This window comes from Gambusia affinis, linkage group LG16 (assembly GCF_019740435.1).
Source record: "Gambusia affinis linkage group LG16, SWU_Gaff_1.0, whole genome shotgun sequence".
NCBI lineage: Eukaryota > Metazoa > Chordata > Actinopteri > Cyprinodontiformes > Poeciliidae > Gambusia > Gambusia affinis.
Window position 1 is genome coordinate 24,555,070 of NC_057883.1, and position 21,078 is coordinate 24,576,147.

Consider the following 21,078-nt stretch of genomic DNA (forward strand, 5'->3'; position numbering starts at 1 on the left):
CTGAAGACACTGAGAGCAACTTCCTTCTTGACCAGATGGAAACAAGATGGAAGCGTCAGATTTTAGTGTTGGAGGATTTCTCTTTAGTCTTTGGCTGAAGACCAGGAGACATTTCTGCTGCTAGCGCTAGGCTAGCATGCTAGCTTTGGTTGTATTTACCCAGAATGCCCTGCACAGAGAAGTGAACTCTGGTCTTCTAAAGCTCCGTCTGGGTTCAGTTTGAATATATATGTGAACACCAAGTGGACCAGAGACCGCTCCAAAAGCAGGAACTGGACAACAGCGCAGGGCATTCTGGGTAAATACAACCAAAGCTAATGTGCTAGCCTACGTCAGCAGTTGAGAGGAATAGAACCACAGTAGCTGTAGATGGAGCAGTTGATGAAGTTCTGGTCCAAACAAACTGGGCCTGTCAGGAGGGAGAACATCCTTAGATTCACGGTGATCCATGTCATATATGTAACATACATGTATTATGTATGTTAGAACTTTGTAATGGTAAAAACAATGTTTTCCGTCTGTTTGTAGAAAACTGCAGCTACTGTTCGACAAAAAGCAGAACCTTTCAAAGATCTATTGGAGAAAAACAAACCCCTTCCTTCCACCCAAACTGGTCTATATTTGGATCTCGTCTAAGAACACGTAACTCCCAGATGAAGTCGCGCTGCCGGCTTGCAACCCTTCGTCCCTCAGATCTTCTTCTCACCTGAGCTGTGACACCTGTGAAGCGTCTGCCAGCCTCTAAAAACGGAGCTCCTCTGTTGGTTTGTTGTCTGCAGGGCGTTCACCTGCCTGACGGGAAGGGAAAAGATTCATCTCGCTCCTCGAGTTCAGCAGGAGCATCTCCGAGAACGGACGTAGAGGTTTATTATTAGCCAATAATTCGAGCAGCTGCAGCGAGGCAGTCAGTCTATATGAGAAAATATGGGAAAATGATGCAGTGTGTGTTTACCATGATTCGGTTTGCGGGACGAATCCAATAAAGATGATGAAGAAGTCTCATCTCCGTACCTTCCACGGCCGGGATGCACGGCGGAGTATTCAGAGGAGAAAGGAAAGTGATTACTGTCGTTAAAGCGACAGGAAATGTTGCATCTCTTTGACGTTTAGTAATGACCGCAGCAGCTGGGAACAATAAAACTCCAGCGTTGCCCAATTATTGGCCCGCCTCACTTACTGGATAAAAGTAATAATGCATATTATCCCCACATCCCCCTTTAAAGTCGCAGCAGCGTCGAAGGAGAAGAAGCTAATCGGGTTTTCTGCGCAGGAAGCTGAGTGGGTTCAGATTGACGGGAGGAAGACTTCCTGCAGCGCTGCGTGATTCCTTCTCTCTCTCTCTCCCTTTCTCGCAGCATCAATCCATCCATCCGTCTTTTCTGTTTCATTTCTCCTGATTTCAAGACAAACCTTTGAGGAGGAAGATTAAAATGGTTGTTCTGATGGTGGAAAAGAAGGAACCAACTTTGTCAAATTCATAAAAAGATAGAAAATGACTGAAGTGTGTTAGGGCCACTGTAAAGTTATTTAAAGACAGGAGCCAGTTTTGGAAAAATGCTCACAATTTGCTAGAAAAACTTCGAAATTTATGAGTTTCAAAGTAAATTTTCAACTTTTCAAGTTCAGAAATGTTAGTTTTTTTCTTGGAAATTTCTGAGATTAATCCCAAATTTTAATTATTATTTTTTCTAGCAAATGTTCTGCTCTTCAAACTCAGAAATGTCCTTGTTTCCTGTATAAACTCTGTTAGCGTTAGCTCTTGCTAATTTCCATGTTGGTGTAGCGCTTTAGCGTTAGCAGACCTAATGTTTAATGGTTGATCTTTAGCCGAAATCTTTTTATGACTGAATCAGAGTTTTCAATAACCTGCTGCTGCTTAAAGGAGTTTTTGTCTTTATTCATTATCTTATATTCTCTATGCTGCACTTTTGTGCTACTTTTCATGCTGATAAATCTCATTTGGATTCAGGGAGGATGAAAGTTGTGAAGCACCACCTCCATCTCCAATGGAGGCCTACAGATGCCCTTTGACCTTTCTGCTGTGTGAGTTTGCAGAGACTTGCATATTGATGACTGATGAAACGTGTCTGTGGAGGAATAACCAGCGGAGCATTTGAGAGATATTCACCTTCTCTTTACTCCTGGAGAATAAAGAAGGTTGAACGTGATTCCATTATTATTGTTATTCAGACTGTAAACAAACTCTCCCGTCAGTGATTGTTCAGAGAAGGTGAGACATTTTACAACGTGCTGAAACAAAGAGAAACAGGCTGGTTTCTATTTGTTGAATTTCCTACCAGCAACAGAAGGAAACATTCTGTTCTGTCAAACCCTCGAGTGAAGCTAAAAAAAGCTGCGTCTTCTCAGAAAGTCCTCTGACAGCGGACGCTTACGTCTCCGTACAGCCAAAAGCGGCTGTGTTACTTTTACCTTTGCAGGAAGTGATGAAAACCCGGCTCTTTTATCTCCTGCGGTCCAGAGCGCGCTCCTCCTCCGCAGGTGCTTTCCCTCCCAGGCCGCTGCACTCGCTCCACCGCTGCACAAACGCAGCAGAAACTTTTCCTGCTGCTCTCCAATCGCCTCCTTAAAAATAAGGCAAGCAGTTTTAGATTTGTTTCAGCCTCGGTCACACAGAAACACATTTCCTTGTAAAAGTGCTGATGTCCTCTAGTCTTTTCTCATTTGTTTACAATTTTTTTTACCTGCTGCATCATGATTTGTGTAGATTTATGTTCATCCCTGTTGAATTAATACTTCAAGTCTTCCAGTTGATGTTTTAAACAGCTTTGCATGAAGGTTTTACTTGTTTTATTAGCAAATGGAGAGAAATTGATCTTAAAGTTAGAGATAAAGAAAGCTGGTTCTCAACCATAACTCTATGAAGAGTTAATCATTTCATTTCCCCTTTAGCATTAGTAAAGTATTTTTGAATTCAAAATTAACTGTGATGCGCTTTTCAACTAAACGCTCCAGATCAAAATGCGTTGGGATTTTTTTTGATCGATTGATTTAGTTTCCTCTGTGATGTCCAAAATGACAGAAAATTTAAAAATCATCTCTGGAAACTCGAATAATTTTCCGTCCATCCTACCATGTTCTGTCAGCCATGATAACAAATTTAGCTGCGTGATAAATTGTCCCAGAAGTTATCGCGATGAACGATACTATTGGTGTTTTCAGACCCTTTTCAAATTTAAATTTGTTCTGTCAAAGATGAGTAAATTTTAAATTGTACTGAACTTTTAACACTGAAACTGATAAATAAAGAAACAAAACAGCAGAAACAACAAACAAAACAAATGATAAAAAATCTGTAAGCAAAAGATCTGGTTGAGACAGAAGCTCCAGTTTTACCACCCAGAGAAAAGAGAGAAACAGAAAATCATGGAAACTGTTGAGTGACTTTTAATTTATCATCGGGTTAATTGACTTGTTAGTTGGGACGGTGAATGATGAAATAATGATGTCGGAGGTTGTGAGTCAGTCGAAATCGTTGTTTGTGTGGGAAAAATTAAAGTTCACACAAAGTGAGAGGCTTCGGAAAATCACGATGTTTACAGCTTCCCTTCCGGGTCGGAGGGTTTCAGACGATGTGACGATGTTCATTTCACATAGATTTGGTGCGTTTGTGTGATTATAGGATAAACCTGGACATTACTGCGGTTTCCCTGGCCAGAGAAGTGGGCCGAGGATAAATCCCCTCCATCGGCGTTTCAGGTCGCTTTCCTTTAATCGTCTTATCGCTCTGACTGAGCAAGACGTGGCAAACTCCGGAGAATCCCTCCGTCTCTGTGTCTGTTTCCCTCGCCCCTCTCTCCAAAAGTTTTCCCTCTCTGGCTGGGCGGCCGCAGGTTTCCAAACAAACTAGCCGAAACATGTTGTCTGTGCGTCCGTCTATCCAGCCCTCCCGCTGGGCAACAAAGCTGCCATCCACAATGTAAGCAGGTGGCGCTGGCATCCCGGGGAGAGCGGGCAGAGCATGTGGGCGTCACACCGTCGACGCCAATCCAAAATTCCCAGCTGACCTCCAAAAATCCGAGGCTACGGCTGCTCTCGCCAACCTGCGGCAACTTCCTCCTCGCATATTCGGCTCTTGTTTTTGCTTGCCGTGATTTGCAGTTAAATAAATTTCCGTTGTTTTCTTGCTGCGAGTCTCTGCCGGCGTGTTTGCTTTGTGGGGGTGCTGTTTAGCCGAGAGGGACCGGCATCAGGCCGCGGGCCAGCCGCCTTCAGTTGGACGTTAATGAACGGAACAGGAGTGGGCACATCTGATGAGGCTGGCCGTGCTGTCGACTGATTTTCATCTGGTGTGTGTGTGTGTGTGTGTGTGGGTGTGTGTGTGTGTGTGACAACAGGTGCAGGCCAGATCTCTGTGCACTGACAAAATACAGACTCTGCTGTGCCAACACAGGTGATTTCCACCCAAGACACACAAACACGCAGTCCAGTTTTCCTACATTTGTTCTCCTGTTCTGAAGCTTTAAAAACAAGAATTAATGTTTGCACAGATTCTGATGCGGCAGACGAAGCAGAGGAATCTTGGAAACATTTTTAAAACTAAAATCACACAGCGGCTAAATGAGACTTTTGTCTGACTTTTCCAGCCCAGTTCCGATCTTTTCTCTGTAAAACTAAATCGTATCGGATAGTTTTTTAAACTTTTATTAAAATATGGTTCTTTCCATATTTGTTAAAATTGTTTTGTAAGAGTCCAGAATGAGGCAGATTATTTCTGAGAATCTGAAGTTCAGCTATTATAGCCGTCTGGAGAAATGCACCAAAAACAACCAATCAGAGTCAGGAGGAGGGTGTTAGCGCTGTCAATCATCCCCGTGTACTCGCTGCTCAATGTGTTAATGGCAGAGAGACAAATGACCGTTAATAAATCCATGCCGTCATGCGAATGCATGACATCCTTTTCAAAATAATATTCCTAAAGCACCACTTTGTTTTGGTTCATCACATACAAACACAATGAAACTCGATGGATTTTCTGGCTCCAATGTGAAGGAAGTTCCTGAAAGTGACGCTCAGACTGCTGGGATCCTCCTGAGATCTTCAGTTTTCCTCCGTCTCTCTGCTTGTTCCCGGATGGATTCAGCTGATGAGGTAAAAACTGCCTGTCGTATCCAGGCTGCAGTCTAACGAGGCTCCTATGAGAAACTACAAAGATTGAAGCAACAACATCCTGTTCCTCGCTGCCTGTCAGCAGGCCTCCGTTACACACCTGGTTTCTCTGATAAAACCAACGGACCAGCTCAGAAACATCAGAACCTGCGACAGAAGCGAGCGAGAGGAGGAGACGGGACTGTGACTCTCTGTGGAGGGAGACGATTTCTAATCAACCCAAAAATAACAAAGAACAAAGGCAGATAAATGAGGGAGTTTTTCAGCACAAGCTAGTGGGCTTTGGCAGCAGCGTCCAGGCAGGAGGGGAGGGGGCCGGCTAGAGCTAGCTAGCGGCCCGTCCACACATCTGTCCACGCAGCACGGGGTTGGTTCCAACGACACCCACAGAAACAGGCTTAACCTTCCCCCCCCCACCACCTGTTCATTACCACGGCCCCCCCACCGAGCCGCCGCCGCACCACTCTCCTCTCCTCTGCTTCCCGTTTTCCCTCTTTGTTTCCCTGCCCTCCTCTCTCTCTATTGTTATCTTTTATCTATTTTTCACTTTTTGTTCCTCCGTCTCAGAAGCCGCTCCGTCGCCGTTCGCCGTTCTCCCAAACACAGAGCAGAAGGAAATGGCCGGTGCGCGGTTTCGTTACGAAAAAGAGGCTTTTGATGAATTGTCTGTGAAAATGCATCAGTCTACCCACATCTTCTAAACCCCAGTGGCTCTTGTCTGCCTTCAGACTCATTTTTCTCCACATTGTTGGTAATTTGAGCGTTCTCGCCCGTGGCATCTCTCATAGTTGGCCCATTTAAATTCCCCTTTGAAAATCTATTTGGAGGAAGGAAATGACAAGATTTAGCTTATTGAGGTTCGCCAGAACATCCTGGGAATCCTTCATCATTGTTTTATCTACTTTGCTACTGAAGAATCTCTCTGCCGCTTTAATATTTGGTCGTATATTTAGCCAAGTTGAGCCTCAGCTTCTCAATCTGATGCAGCGTAATTAAAACAAACTAAAAACTAAAGCGGTTCACAGACAGGTTGGGACTCTTTTCTCTGCTGTGATTCCTGTGAAAAGGATAAATTAAATATTTAATAAGGACTGGAAACACATCAAAGTTAAGAAATTAATCCACTGTTTATTAATTTCAGAGATTCAATCACCAGCTACTTTATTAGGGACACCTGTTCAACTGCTTAACACAAATATTGAATCAGCCGACCACATTATCTGAAAAACTTTAAATATCCAGTAAGCAGCAGCTGTGTGGATGAAAATATTTAGCTAAGGTCAAAGGTTAAAGGCCGAGGAAAACACCACCAGTTATAACCTAACAAAAGTTAGCTGTGCTAATCCCAAAGCATTTGTCCTAAACAGTAGTTAAGCTAATGCTATAGGTAACTATAATTAGCCGAAGCTAATGCTAAAACGCTAGTCAGAGATATTAGCTTAGCTAACACTAAAGCGCTCTGAGTGGGAAGATTAAGATTATTTACAATCAATAATCAAAACCGACCTGAAGTGATTTATGAGCAAAAATTACTAAATGTTGGAATTTATAAAATATATTTAATTAAGTTTCAGTAACTTAAATGTAAGTGAACAAATGTGGTTATTCAAACTAGAAATATTAATTTTCTTATTTCTTTTTCTTTAGATGTTTGTATTTTATTTAACTTCTTTAGGATATTTTATAATTTAATAAATATGTTGTCTGTTATTTTAAAGGAACATTTAAAAAAAGGTTATGAGGGAAAATGTAATGTTCAAGATAAATGTTTTCATTAAATAGTTATTTAAAAGATCATGATTTTTATATTTATGTGAATAAAAATAAAAATATTCACATCTGAAATATCAGGAATCTGGACTGCTGAGTTAATTTACCGTGAAACAACCGAAGAAATTAGAAAAATAATTTACGTTACTGAGTTTGTGCTACGTGTGAAAAGAAAACCTGAACCGGATTCAGGTTAATTAACGAACCGGAGCAGAGAGGTTGTGATTCCTGTGGAAACCAAACCCAACCGAGCTGCTCGCCGTGCGCTCACTGCATCTCTGCACAACCTAGTTCAACCTGGTTCAACCTGGTTCAACCTGGTGCAACCTGGTTCAACCTGGTTCAACCTGGTTCAACCTGGTTCAACCTGGTTCAACCTGGTTCAACCTGGTTCAACCTGGTTCAACCTGGTTCTCACACTCGTATCTCCATTCAGCCACTCGTTTATTTTTAACTGTGAAAAGAAAACCACATTCTGGGGCTGAATGCAGACATGCAAAAATAGTTTCATCTCTAAGTTTTTGCTCAAGTTGAAGATTTGTAGTTTGGATACTAACCAGAAAACAAAGGCTGTGATCATTACCTGTAAGTTTTATCAGGATGGAAAGCTGAGTTTTATTCTAAACTCTGGATTTTCCTCCTCAGTTTTCGGGACTTTCAGCACGTCCTCCTCTTCTTCACTTTGGCTCTTCTGTTGCATTTTTACATATTTTCTTGTCTGTGTGTGAAATGTGGTTGTTTTTTCGCTTGCTGTGGTGCAGCTGTTGTCAGTCGGTTGCCATGGTAACAGGTCTCGATGTGGAGTAAAGTTGATACATGGAGCAGAAAAAGTTGTTTTTTTAAGTTCTCCACCGTTTTTCCTCTTTAATTTCATTTTTACATCAGTTTTTTTTGTGTGTGAAATGTGTTAAGTTTCTTTTGTAACAATTGATTGATTGATACTCTTGAATGTAATTTAGGGTTTTTGGAGCTGTTGTCAGCTGGTTGCCATGGCAACGGGTCTGAACGTGAGCAAGGAAAAGCAGAATAGAAGCGGTTTTCAGTTGTTCTTCACCTGTTTTTATTTTTTGTGTGTGTTTTTCCCTTTGTTGCATTCATTCGCTGTTGTTTCCAAAAGTTAAAAAACAAAACTGGACTCTCTGCCTCGTTTCTGCCTCGAGGTTTCAGGACCTGGGGAACTTGGTTGAGCTGCGTTCTGCTCTCCTGGGTCCTGTACACCTCCACCATTTCTCTTGGCTCTTTAATTGCTTTGCATGCTGGTCCTGATGATGATAAGGAGAACTTGGTGACAACATCTCAATTTCTCTCCCCGACCGAACGCTCCCAGTTTCAATTATCGCCGCCGCTTTGCTCGCCGCCCTCGCTCTCTTTCCTCCAAATAAATTTCATTTCCCTTAAGCCTGCTGCTTTCCGTATCTGATGCCGTCTCACTCAGTTATCCATGCATGGCATTATCAGGAAGACGGGTCCTTACTGCTCAGTGAGAGGGAAAGGCTGCAGGCCCTTTATTACATACCAACGATCTGCTGTGGGGAAAACGCCTCAAAAACACCAGGAGGAAAGTCAGAGCAGGAATTTGTTTGCTGCAGATTTCAACGTAATCAGGAGGTTTAATAAATAAATAGTGTTTTATTGCCCTAATTGAGAATAAGTTACTTTATAACAGTTCTGTCCAATCCTTTTGTATCGTGAGCTAAAATCGTTGAGTCAAAAACAAAACAACTGAAAATAAAGAAAATAAACTAGATTGTTGTTTTTTTATGGACTCTAAATCCAAAGGAATTTTTACAACAGTGTAATAGGGTTATTATAGATTTTAAAAAATTAATTTCTGCAAAAAAATCTAAAATTTTCTAGAAAAGTTTCAAAAGTCCAAAATTTTCAACATTTCCAATTTTTTTTTTGCAGAAACTCTGAGGTTACTCTTAAAATTTTTATGTTTTGTTGGAAATTAATATTTATTGAAAATCCAAAACCTGAAAGAGATTTTCTGAGTATTACGCCCATTGCAGGAAAAAAAAGTAGTTCATTTAATCGAGCTTTATCTTGGAAATCTTGTAGAAAATGTCAAAAATTTCCACAATTTTTCTACAAAATTTTACAAAAGGTTTTTGGTGGAAATTTACTTCTACAGTTGGGGTCCACAAAATATCAGTCCAGTGGCCACAAATGGCCCCCAGGCCACACTTTGGACACCTAAAATGTTTTCAACTCATCAAAAGTTTTAGTCTTTAAAAAAGCAGGAGGAATGTTTGGAGCAGAGAAATGAAAGAAAAACTAAATCCCTACAGGTTGGAGGTTGCAACTGAAAATTATGATATTAATTTAATTTAATTGCAGCTTTTGTGTCATTATTATCACCTGAACTTTATGCCACATAAAAATGTTTATTGGATGATTTCCACGTTGGCTAATAAACAAAGATAAGGAGGTAAAAGTTGGAGCAGCTGAGCTCTGCAGGGCTAAGAGGAAACCGAGACAATTAAACCGAGTGATTTCATAATGTTTTATTGCCTCCCAAAAGCTCAAAGTAATATTCTTGTCTGCTTTTGAAAATTACAGCAGAACCCTCTGAAGACTGTGGCATCAATAGCAGTTGGACTGGAGACGATTTTCCCACAGAGGGAAGTCAGACCTGTGTAACAATTACCAGCGTGACGAGAGCAACAATAAACACGTAAAGCGTGGAAGGCAGCAGAGATAAGGTTCAAACTCTGTTTTATTGCCAAAGGTTCCCACAGTTCTGCGAGTTCAAAGACTTCACCGAACCACGCGCTCATAAAACTCTGCAGATCAGCAAAATACTTCGACCCACACAGTTAAAAAACACAGAGGGAATAAAACGTGTGCTTACTTTTACAAATTTGACCTCGAATTGCTTTTGAGATATAAAAAAATGGAGCTGTAAGTGGAAATCATCCAGGAAATGAAGCGTAATAAAAACCATAATGGGTTTTAATAAACAGGAATGTTACTGCATATTTAGAAAAGTCAGAGAAGTTTAAAAAGTTTAATGTTTTATTCTTCTGTAAATTCAAACCTCCGTCCGAAAACTAGAAATGTAAATATTTAGATTAATTCACCAGTTTATTTATTTCTTTCATTCAAGAAATAAAATAAAAGCTAATAAATATTAAGTAACATTTTTTCCCTATAACAATGGCTCTACATCCTGGGCGCCTTTCAATCAAGGGGCGACACTAATAAACAAGTTTTCTGTTGGGATACGTTGATACATTGAGACATAAAAACGGGTCAAACTGATCAGAGATCTTTTAAAACAGTTGGTTTTCTGAGATATTTTCTTACTCATTGGAAATACACATAACAATTAGCAACAGGAAAACTCTGCATTAGTTCCAAACCTGGATAGAAAGGCGCCCAGGGTGGAGAGCCTTATCACATGTTGTAAAAACATAAAAGAAAAGAGCAGAAGAATAAAATACTAAACTTCACTTCTCTTTGAGTGTCTTCTGAATATATTTTTAAAATTTAATTTTATGTATAAAAAGCCCCAAAACAAACAGGAGAGCTGTGAATTTCAACCAAAACTTTACTGAATTCTGACTTTGTCTTGAACTGAAACACAAACAAGCTTTTAGATAAAAAGGCTTAAACTCTTTAATAATTACCCTGAGAGTCGGGTCAATAAACCTCTTCAGGGACGGTGGGAACCGAGACGTTTTCCTGGATTTATAATGTCTTTGATAAGCGGTCCGAGGCGCGCCGTAAAACTCTTTCATGTTGTGGACTTCAAGCTTTCCTCCCATCATGTGGGCGTTTGTTCAGGCTGGCAGATCGAAAAGCTCCAGCATTTCACTGCTGTCTGTCTCCGACTCACTGCTCGTTTCAACAATTTATGGAATAAAAACAGGTAGAAATGTCTTCAACAGTTTAAAGGAAACTCAGAACATGAACAAACAGATCCGACTAACTTAATGTATGCAGAGTTAATGATTAGTTTATTCATGCAGATTTTTTTTTGTTATAAACATTTTATGACAAGAAAAGGCCTAAAAAATCCAAGATGCTTCACATGTGAAATAATATAAAAAATAGAATAAAATATGGTTAAATATTAAAACATTTAAATGCTGAGATATTTTTAATAAACTAAATTTAATCCAGTTAAATATTGGACAAGCTAACTAAATATTTAGCTCGCTAATTAAATATTTGGTTGGCAAGCTAAATATTTACTTTGAAGCTAAATATTTAGTTTGAATCTGTGGCATATATGAATGAGTAACAAAATGTCAAATATTATCCTCTGGTTTTTTTCTAAGTTACACAAATTGCTGCTTTTAGTTTTTTTACTTTCCAAACTGCACCATGAAGCCAATCAGGGAGGAAGAAGCCATGACTCCAAAACCAACTCAGAAAGGCAGATTTCTGTTTCTAAATATAATCTCGGACACATTTTGGAGACAAAATTGAAATATTTTGATGTAATGACAATCGGAAAGCAGGAAAACCTGGAAGTTTCAAAACGCCATCGGAGCAGTGGCAGCATCATGATGTGTGGAGTCATCGCTTTATAAGCTGCAAGTTTAGCAAAATGACAAAAAGAGCTGATGAAACCAGCAAGGGGGCAAATACTTTAACGTCCTGCCTTCCTGATCTAATTCTCCGCCTTCATTGCGTCCAAACAGCAGCGTTCATAAATTAGCAGCATCTTTGTGCTTCAGTCATCCCTGCGCGGTTCGTTTCGCCTCGGCCTTCCCGCCTGCACCGCGTCCAAACGGGACCTTTAGCTTCCACCTGCCACCGGAGGCAAACAGGCGACGGAGGGCTCCGACATGTCAGCAGCAGAAATTAGCAAACTGCACTCCCAACTGCGACACAGCAGAGAGGAGAAGAAACTCCTGTCTCTCTCTTCGTCTTGCCTTCAATTCTCCTTCTCAAACCGCTGAGAGACAGCGAGCGTCAGCCGGTGGATTTTTACAGCTCTCCAAAATCATTATTGGCAATTAGCGTTCGTCAGGGAAGACAGCAGCTGCTTGTAATTACAGGTAGCCCCTCATTACTTCTCCGTGTAGGGAAGAGGAGGGCTGGGAGGGGAGAGGGAAAACATGTTCCAGAGCCAGTGTTTATCCTTATTTATGTAATTCTTTACTCATGATGTGAAGCCACAAAACGTATACCTGCTATAGCGGAGTGTTTGGGGCTTCTGCAGGTGCAGCTCCTGAAGAGGAAGAGCTACTCTCCTTGTAAACATTAGCGCTACGGAGAGCAAAGAGTGCCAGAAGACCATAAGATAACTTCTGAAAAAATTATTTAATGGTGTCACTAATTTATTTAAACTGTAAATAAATAAAAATAATTAGATCTGTCATTGTTGCTTTTTTAAAAAACATAAAAAGTCAGAAGAATGTTCTGAAAAGTTGCTCAATATAAATGGAGAGCAAACAGTGCCAAATTCCAATAATTTACTTATATATGCCTTAAATGTCTGATTTGATTTTAAAGTGTTAATAACTGCCCCTGAGAAAGCATAACAGACAAACTTTGGAAAATTACGGCAAATGGGTAGAGCCATGACCACGGGGGAGGGGCGTGGTCATGTGTGGCGATGAGAGGAGGGGGCGTGGTCACGGGTTGTGATGAGAGGAGGGGGCGTGGTCAGGAATAAAGACGCCCTGTTGTTGATTTAAAAATTAATTACACTTTAAGATTAAATCAAAAACATTTAATTGAGGCATATATAATGAATACATTTGTTGTAATTTGACACTATTTACTCTCCATATATATTTAGCAACTTTTCAGAACATTCTAAAAACTTTTTATTAAAAACAAACAAGTGAAAAATCTAATCATTTGTGTTTATTTTCAGTTCTAATAAATTAATGACTCGTTTATTTTATTAATTATAATTTGGCACGCTTCACTCTCCATATATTCCCTCCTGTCAGGTCTGTGAGATCTTAGAGGTTAAGGTTGAGATGACCTGACGTCTCAGGTCAAACTCCTCTGCTGCCGTTCCCTGAAAACGAGCGGCGCCCGGCACGGCGCGGCGCCTCCGACGCATCCGTGACGTTTATTACGCCGATGATTAAAGAGAGGATGAAACTAAAGCATTTCCTCCTTAATCACAGTCTTGGCTCGCTCAGGAGCGGTCGCCACCTGACGGGCCAGGAACTCCCCTCAGAAAAAAGTAATTTAGAAAAGAGTCAGTCGGCTGATATTGAAGCTCTTTCTTACCTCATCAGCACGATTTTTGGTTTTAAGGTTCAGCTGTTCTAATCTCCAGATCCTGACAATAAACCAGACAGGATCTGTCATTAATCAAAAATTTATCAAAAATTAATGACAAATTAATGACAAATTTATCCATTTGAATAAAGAAAACAGAAACCAAAATCATAATTTAGATTCTTCTTTTTAAAATTTTCTTTCTGGTTTTCTTTCATGTTAACCAAATCTGATCCAGTGATTTTATCATTTGGTTGTTTTCTAAATAAACCGTCGGGGGACACGGCTTCACTGAAGCAAAAATATAAATCAATGTTTATTCAAACACTGAAGAACATTTAGTCCTCAAAAGCTGCATGTTGAGGTTGTTCAAGAAATGTGACAAACTTTTTTAAAAATGTTCTTTCTGAGATTAAATTTAGTTTTCAGGGGAATTTGTTTTGACTTTTTGAAATTTTCTGAACTCCAGAAAAGTTGAAATTGAATTTATTTTCTTGAAAATCAGTGAAATTGATCTCCAAATTTGAGTTTCTTTCTCACATTTTTTTACTTTCCAAGTTCAGAGAATTTCCATGTTTTTTTAATGAACGTTTCTGAAATTAATCTCAAAATTTCTATTTTTTCTCATGAATTGTTGATTTCTTTGAACTCAAACTAATTTCTGAATCTTTTGAGGTTTTTTCTTGCAAATATTCGACTTTTTGATCTCAGAAAATATCCAAGTTTTTTCCTGGAATTTTTTTAAAATGATTTTTTGTTGTTGTTTGAAAAGTTTTTTTTCTATCTACAATAGCCTGAAAACTCCATAGTTGTAGTAATAGTTCAGAAAAAATGGTCAGTTTTACTAAAATCCTTTAGACTGTCTTCCTAAAAAGTGAAAAAAACAAGGATTAAATTTTTCACTATCAATTTGAGTCCAAATCAACAATAAAATGACTCTTCGAGGAGGAAAATGTACATTTTGGTTTCTGAGCTGGAGTTTATTTCTTATTCTGAACATGAGAGGGATAAATAGAACCAAGTTGACAAGCTATTTTCTTAGGAAAAAGAGAATAAAATTAGTAAATAAAAGGCATTAAATCTAAAATAGATGTGGGATTCTGACAAACTCCTGCAGAAAAGTTTTAATTAGAGGGTGTACATACTTTCCCTGAATGCTTGTGGAAGCGCTGCTGGTGCTGAACTCGGCCAGACGGAGGTTATGTTCAGGTGAGAGGATCTTCTCCTCAACAAGGGGGTCATGTTTGCTACATGTGAGGTTTCGCTGCTCACTGCTTGCTAGCGGCTGCCAGAAATTAACCTATTAGCCTCTTCTGTGTTAAAGGAACAGTCCGCAATTATTATAACCACTTCTGTGGAACATTTTGATTCAAACGCTCCAACAAAAGCAACAAAAAACAAAAAAAAACAAAAGTAGAAGCTCTTTCACAACTATTTTAACTGTTAGTTTGGAATAATAATAATGACAAACAGTCTCTTCAGACCTTGAGGACGTCTGTGAAGCTTCATTCGCTGCATTTTCTCTGTGCACACACGCCGGCCGGCTCCGGCTCAGTTACAGTACAACAAGCGGCGTCCTGGCAGCGGAGCCGCTCGCGTTCACGGGGCATCTCCGCTTTTCCACTGTACACCGTCCAACGCAAATACAAAGAACAACTGTCACATTCAAACTGGAGCTGAAAATGACTGGCTGCGTTTCGATTCATCTTGTCTGTCCGGGTCCCTCTTTTTCATTTGCTGCCACAAAAAAGTTGGAACTGTATGAGAACCCCGCGCTAGAGAGAGAAGATCAAGTGTGGAAGGATTTAACAGATGGAAGTGGTACTAAATGAAGCGTTAATGCATGGAAGGTATAACTCCGCTCTGCAAGTTAGGAGTTTATGCCTGGAAGGGCGACATGCTCCCTCTTTAAGGTGGAAAACAGTTTATGTAATTTATCAACTACTTTTTATCCAAATGATTAGTTGGAGGATTTTTAAGTAAGATGGTACATTTAATCAACTTTATTACCTTAAGCAGTAACTGATTATGTGCTGAGGAGAAACACAATTTCCTAATTACGATGTTTCCGTTTAACGAGAAAAGAATTAAATTATTAAAAATCATACTGCGCCATCATTCTCCAACCACTTCCTGTCGTCTTCTTTGTTGTTTCTGCCAGTAGTAACATCCAATTGTTGATCATGTGACTCATGTCATGCAAAAAAAAAACAAAAAAAACTTTTATTGCAGTTCTGTGAAATACATTTTTGTTTGTCTAGAAAGTCCGGTTCATTTGACAAGATGTGAATGCTAATCAAACTCTGGTCCTTCTAAAAACCTCAGTTCTGATTGAAGTGAATCTGGTGTGGATTAAATGTGTATGTGAACATCAAGCAGACCGGAGACGTCTACGAAAGCAGGAAGTGGACTACAGCGCAGGGCTTTCTAGGTAAATACAACCAGAACAAACACGTTAGCCTAGCGTTAGCAGAAAAATGGCGTGTGGTCTTTACCAAAGACAAAAGAAAAATCTCTAACTGCTAAAATCTGACGCCACTCCATTTCTGTATCCATTTTGCGAAGAAGGAAGTTGCACCAAAGTTGATTCACGTTTTACTCTTTTTTTGTACTTCTATTTTAGTCTGGACTGTAGCGCCACCCAAGTTGCTTTTGGCAATAAGTTAATGTCTGGAAAAGGGAGTCGGTTAAAAAGCCTCCCAATTGTTGAGTCACATTTCATGGGCGGTGCACCGTTTCCTAGCAACCCCAGCAGAACTCCACCCGTTTCCTAGCAACTCCAGCAGAACTCCACCCGTTTCCTAGCAACTCCAGCAGAACTCCACCTTGCTGGGTGCTAGGTTCGATTCACTTTAAATTTAAAAATAAATTAATGAACAGGAGAGAAAAAGAAAAAAAAAGAAACATATTTAATATACAGATAAAGCCAATAAAACAGCAAAGTGAATCGAACGCATGATAGGTAACTACTGCGTAGCTACAAAGCAACCCAAGTTGAGTTCCAGTGCATTTGGTCAGCTGGTTTGTTGTATAATAGCCCCTGGAAAAGACAACTGTTCTGTTCTTCTATTGATTAGCTACCATCCAGAAACCAGTAGCTGCATTCTTGTTTTTTGTGGAGGAGGCGCCACTCATGCTTTTCAAAGCTGTACAGTTGTATAATTGCGTATCTCTTTTCAAGTGTGAATGTAAATGATGAGATGGGGACAAAACTGACCAAACTAAAATCTCATTATCTAAGAATGATTTTGTGTAGAAGTGTAACAAGCATGTTTTGAATAGGCCACAGGCCTTTCCTAACCTGTTCAAGGAAGCATAATAACAAACCTAAGTTGCATCTGGACGGTAGCTACTGTGGCAGCTTTGAGGAATGCCGTCGTTTTGCTGTACTGATCCTCGCAGAGCTGCAGTGCTGCATTTTAAACTGTTGAGTCAGATTTCATTTAGCAGCTCTTTCATCTGTTTTAACTCAGCGAGGCGAGGCATCCCAGTGTGTCCATGCGTGTGTGTGTGTGTGTTTTCGCAGATTTAGCGGCCGAGACGTGTGTAAATTTGCGTGTGGGCCTTGGTTGTTTGTGCTCGTTACATTTCCTCATGCGTGTCTGTGTCTGTGTGTGTGTTTGCTTCCAACCGAGAGCTATTATGTGGAGACAGCAGGTATAATATCTGCAAACCTTTGCTGCTGTGCTGGATAAGTAATGGCCTCAAGACGTCACCTTTATCTGCAGCCGCATTCGCTATTCCTCCGCCGTACGCAGGTACGGTTATCCCGCCAGGCCTCCTCCTCCTCCTCATGAGGAAGGCAGATAGGGCCGTGACTGACACATTCATTTCCTTAACGGCTGCGGATGCAGACGCTTTCTGAAAGGCGAGAGCAATATATCCCGAGCGAGTCGCCATCACGCTCTGCGAAAACAGGGAGAGGACAGATAGGATGAGAGAGAAGAGCAGGAGGAGGTTTAGGAAGATGCAGGGCTGACGCTAGCGAGAGGTGAAACAAAGGAGGAGCGGGATGGGGAGTGAGTGAGCTGCGTAGTCCGGGGCTCCATGGGAGGTTCAGCCCAATCATTTATAAAAGGTAAATGCTGTCAGGACGCGGGGCGTTTAAAGGCGCGGCGCTGCAGGTGTGATTTATGCTCTCGGTACGGAGCTATAAATCACCCTGCCTTTGTTTCCACAGGCTGCTGCTGCCGCTGCATCAAGACACAACCATCCCTGCCTGCCTCTACACACACACGCACACACACACACACACACACACACACACACACACACACACACACACACACACACACACACACACACACACACACAGACGAGCCGAGTGATGGACATGGATGGATGGAGAGAGAAATGTGGGCTGGAGTTTATTGGTGGGATTTGTTGAGTCAGAGTTGTGGATGAGCTCCAGTCGCATTAAAATCCATGAAAAAAGTCACATTTACACAAAGAGTCTCATTTTTTCCTTCACTGCTTAAATTAGTTCATATTTTGCACATTTTTGTTCTTCCATTTGGGTCTCAACTGCTTCCAAAAACAGCCCAAGCACTTAAAAAAACACCCAGATGTTTTTTTTTTTTTAGTAATAACTTAATGATTTTTTTGGTGTCTATAAATGGAGTCCTTTCAAAAACTTTCAAATTAGAGTCACATTCCAGGGGCACTGCGCCGTTACCTAGCAACCACAGTGGAATTCTGCCCGTTACCTAGCAACCCAAGCTGAGCTCCAGCACGTTTGGTCAGCTGGTTTTACCGCTGTATCCATTGTACAAGGTAGAATCCTAAACTGTTCAAGGAAGCATAACAGGTTAGATCTGTTTAACTCTATAAGAAACAGAGATGGTTTAATATTCTGCATAATAAACACTAAATATAGCTGCTGATCTTTGTATTACAAACAAATTTAAATGGATGCAAAAGGCTGGTTCTACCACAGCGAGCCATAAACCGGTACGAGATTCTCACACCACAAAAAAAAATTAAATATAAATATCAATTTTGCAATATTTACTCAATTTAAACTACTTAATTTAAACTACAACTGCTGCTAAAATAACTAAACATGGAAATAAATACAACTCTATTAAAGCCTTTATTTGTTGTTACTTTGAATATAATTAGTAGATTTAAAGTGCAAAACTGAAATGAAACCTTTCAGTGATTCTAATTCTAAGACTATTCCTAAAGTTATTCCAGTCAGTTTAAACTCATTCTTTAAATTCTTAGAAGTTTTCATTAAACTGTGCATTCACGTCTCCATTCTGCAGAAATCAATGTTATGTTTTGTATTTACAAATCAGCACTTTCAAGCGCGTCAGCAGTGAGGACATAGGCAGTATTATGTGGGGTGTGTGGGAGGAACTGGCGCTCCGGCGAGGTCAGAAGTCCAACTTATGACCGTCACATTGTCGGCATTCTTAAGCTGGCACAGACAAAGCCCTTTGTTCTCCAGAAAACACCCACCGCTCTGGCTAGGCTGGTAAACGGGTGAAAGTTCCTGAAGTCTGATCCGTGCGCATGAATTTGTTGGATGAATTACAGCCGGGATGTTGTGCGGATCCCCATGTGACCGTTGGCTTCAGGACTCATGATGGAGCCGTGAGTCACTGCGTCGTGAGTCAGTGACCTCCTGAAATTACATCGAATGACTCAGAAAGAAGAAATCACCCTCCACACTTACCGGCACCCCTGGTGCAGACGTGTAAAACATAAAATCTGTTTTGCAGAGGTGTATTCTTATAGTGAGAATTTCCCAAGTTAAGAAACATATTTTATGCTGCACTTGTTTGATTCTTCTTTTGTTGGTACTTTCACCTGATAGTCTGGTAGACTTAGTTTGCTTGGGACCAAAATTGCAACATCTGTCACATTTTCAGCTGCTGCGGTTCGCTTAAACCAAATCCTTTTAGCAACCTGTTCCTCTCCACGCCTTTGGGGGCGCTGCACAAAAAAACCACTGAGAGAAACAACAGAAAAACCTCTGAAGACACCGAGCGCAACTTCCTTCTTTACAAAATTGAAAATAAATGGAGTGGTCTCTGATTGCAGTAGTTGGAGAATTTCTCTTTGTTTTGATAAAATACCTTGAGTCATGTAACCCCGCTGGCAGGATTTTTGTACTTCCTGCTTTATGAGCAGACTCTGGTCTGCTTGGTGGTCACATATACATATACTGAGGTTTGGAGCACCAGAGTTTGTATTTTTTGGTTCAATTAAGTGTTCACTCCTCCCCAAACAAATCGGACTTTCTAGACAAACCGACTGCAGTTGGATTAATGCGGACTGAACAGGAGAACACTAAGCGTACATTTACACCGGCCCTGTTTAGTCCACTTTAAGGAAACTGAAGTTTGCTTGACTAGAAAGTCAACTTTGCTTGAACACATAATCACCATAAAAGTGAACTCTGGTCTGCCAGTGCAGGGCATTCTGGGTAAATACAACCAAAACAAACATGCTAGCCTAGCGCTGGCAGGAGAAATAGGTGGAGATCTTTCGCCAAAGAAAAAAGAGAAATCCTACAACTTGTAAAATCTGATGCCTCCATAGAAGGAGGCATCAGAAGGAAGTTGCTGTTGTTGTTTCCTTCAGTGGTTCTTGGTGCAGCGCCCCCACAGGTGAGGAGGGGAACAGGTTGGTTTGACTCAGCAGAGAGAAAGAGAACCACAGCAGCTGGAAATGGAGCAGATGATGAAGTTTTGGTTCCAAACTGAATTGAGTCTACTCGACTATTACTTGAGAAAACACATTTGAAGCCTTTTGCTCAATTAATAAAGCCTGATTAATTAATTAAACTGCAATATAAGAGTAATTTTTTGACACCTTTCACTTGACAATTTTATTGAAGATTTTGACTAAGGCACTTGACAAAATGTAACGTCCATTACTGGTTTTCATGATTGTTGATAATGTGTTTATGTTGTTTTGATGATGTAAAGCTCTTTGAGCCTCCTTGTTGCTGAAATGTGCTACAGAAATAAACTTGATTAAAGTATTGATCATGGTTAAATTCTGATCTCCTGAGATCTTTTGTTTGCCAGAGATTGTCTCTGTTCTCTGTGTTTCCAGTGAACAGTCACCATTGCTCTCTGCTTGATATTGAATAAAAGTGCATGAATAACCTGAGAGAAGGCGGTGGTGTGAGTGCGAGGGGTGGGGGAACAGAAATGGAGCTGTAACATGCTGCGAACATGAACAAGCTGACCTGAATGGCTGCTGGTATTCTGATTTCCCCCAGGAGCTCCTCTCTGGCCTGCGCCTGTGTTTTAGATTCCAGGGGGAGGCCATTAATGCTCAGCTGCCGACCTGATCCATATGTATGGCTGGCTGTTCGCTCTGTTCGGCTCCTGCCTCCCTGGCTGCTTACCTGGCTGTCTGAAAGCCCTAAATTAGTTCCCTCAGAGATAGAAATAGAAAAGCAGAGACGGTGAGGACAAAGGACAGCCGGGATTGTTTTACAAGATGCTTTCATGTCTCAGAAGAACTGTAAAAAACTCAGTCTGCAGATGGAGGACCTGTTGGAAATTAACTACAATACTCTGGATTTAAGTCATATAAAACTAGTCAGTAGGAGGAAAATATATTGGATTGTGGTTGTAAAGTGATGCAGTAAAAATTACCAGAATAATTTGGGTTATTTAGCCGGTCATAAGAGGAAAAATATAAGTGTTAATTTTTTAAAAGTTATATTTTGACCATGTTCATTCATTTATAAATGGCACATTTTCAAACTAAATATTTAATTTACAACTTAAATATTTATCACTTTAGAAACTACTAACTGAATAGCTCTTAACATTTGATATTCCTTTCCCATTTATAGGGAATTAAATTTGCTTATTAGCTAAATATTGATTAGCTAGAAATACTGAAATTTCACCCTGACAAAAACGTGTATTTTTTTTTTTTTTTTGAAATTGCTGTGTTTCCATGTAGCCAACTTGTTTTTGTCATTGCAGTTGGCATATTTTTAATAATATATCTATA

General features: G+C 40.3%; 1 protein-coding gene and 1 long non-coding RNA gene across 5 annotated transcripts; both read right to left on the minus strand.

The window, feature by feature from the left end:
* Positions 1–532: 532 nt before the first annotated feature.
* LOC122845588 lies at positions 533–15,212 on the minus strand. Of its 4 annotated transcripts, XM_044141857.1 has the most exons (5): positions 14,238–15,212; positions 10,530–10,737; positions 2,431–2,583; positions 2,129–2,250; positions 533–1,410 (listed from the first exon to the last, which is right to left on the minus strand). In XM_044141857.1, the coding sequence occupies exons 2-5, from the start codon at positions 10,668–10,670 to the stop codon at positions 1,218–1,220; spliced, it is 609 nt and encodes a 202-aa protein (XP_043997792.1). In that variant the 5' UTR covers positions 10,671–10,737; positions 14,238–15,212; the 3' UTR covers positions 533–1,217. The 4 variants fall into 4 exon arrangements, 1 of the variants encoding a protein (XP_043997792.1); XR_006373081.1 differs by lacking the exons at positions 533–1,410; positions 2,129–2,250; positions 2,431–2,583; positions 10,530–10,737 and adding exons at positions 7,966–8,159; positions 13,102–13,153; XR_006373079.1 differs by lacking the exons at positions 533–1,410; positions 2,129–2,250; positions 2,431–2,583 and adding an exon at positions 13,102–13,153 and having other exon boundaries at positions 10,515–10,737.
* Positions 15,213–15,367: 155 nt separating this feature from the next.
* LOC122845882 lies at positions 15,368–20,485 on the minus strand. Its single transcript, XR_006373151.1, has 3 exons — positions 20,297–20,485; positions 18,556–18,721; positions 15,368–16,998 (listed from the first exon to the last, which is right to left on the minus strand). It is a non-coding gene; the product is annotated as an uncharacterized LOC122845882 (long non-coding RNA).
* Positions 20,486–21,078: the final 593 nt, after the last annotated feature.

Excerpts from the sequence above, each read along its gene's own strand:
- LOC122845588 (XM_044141857.1), bottom strand. The coding sequence starts at position 10,670 with ATGATGGGAGGAAAGCTTGAAGTCCACAACATGAAAGAGTTTTACGGC. Across the intron at positions 2,251-2,430 it reads TTTCATCACTTCCTGCAAAG|CACGTTGTAAAATGTCTCAC; the intron begins GTAAAAGTAACA and ends TCTTTGTTTCAG. Across the intron at positions 1,411-2,128 it reads TCTCCAGGAGTAAAGAGAAG|GTTTGTCTTGAAATCAGGAG; the intron begins GTGAATATCTCT and ends TCCTCCTCAAAG.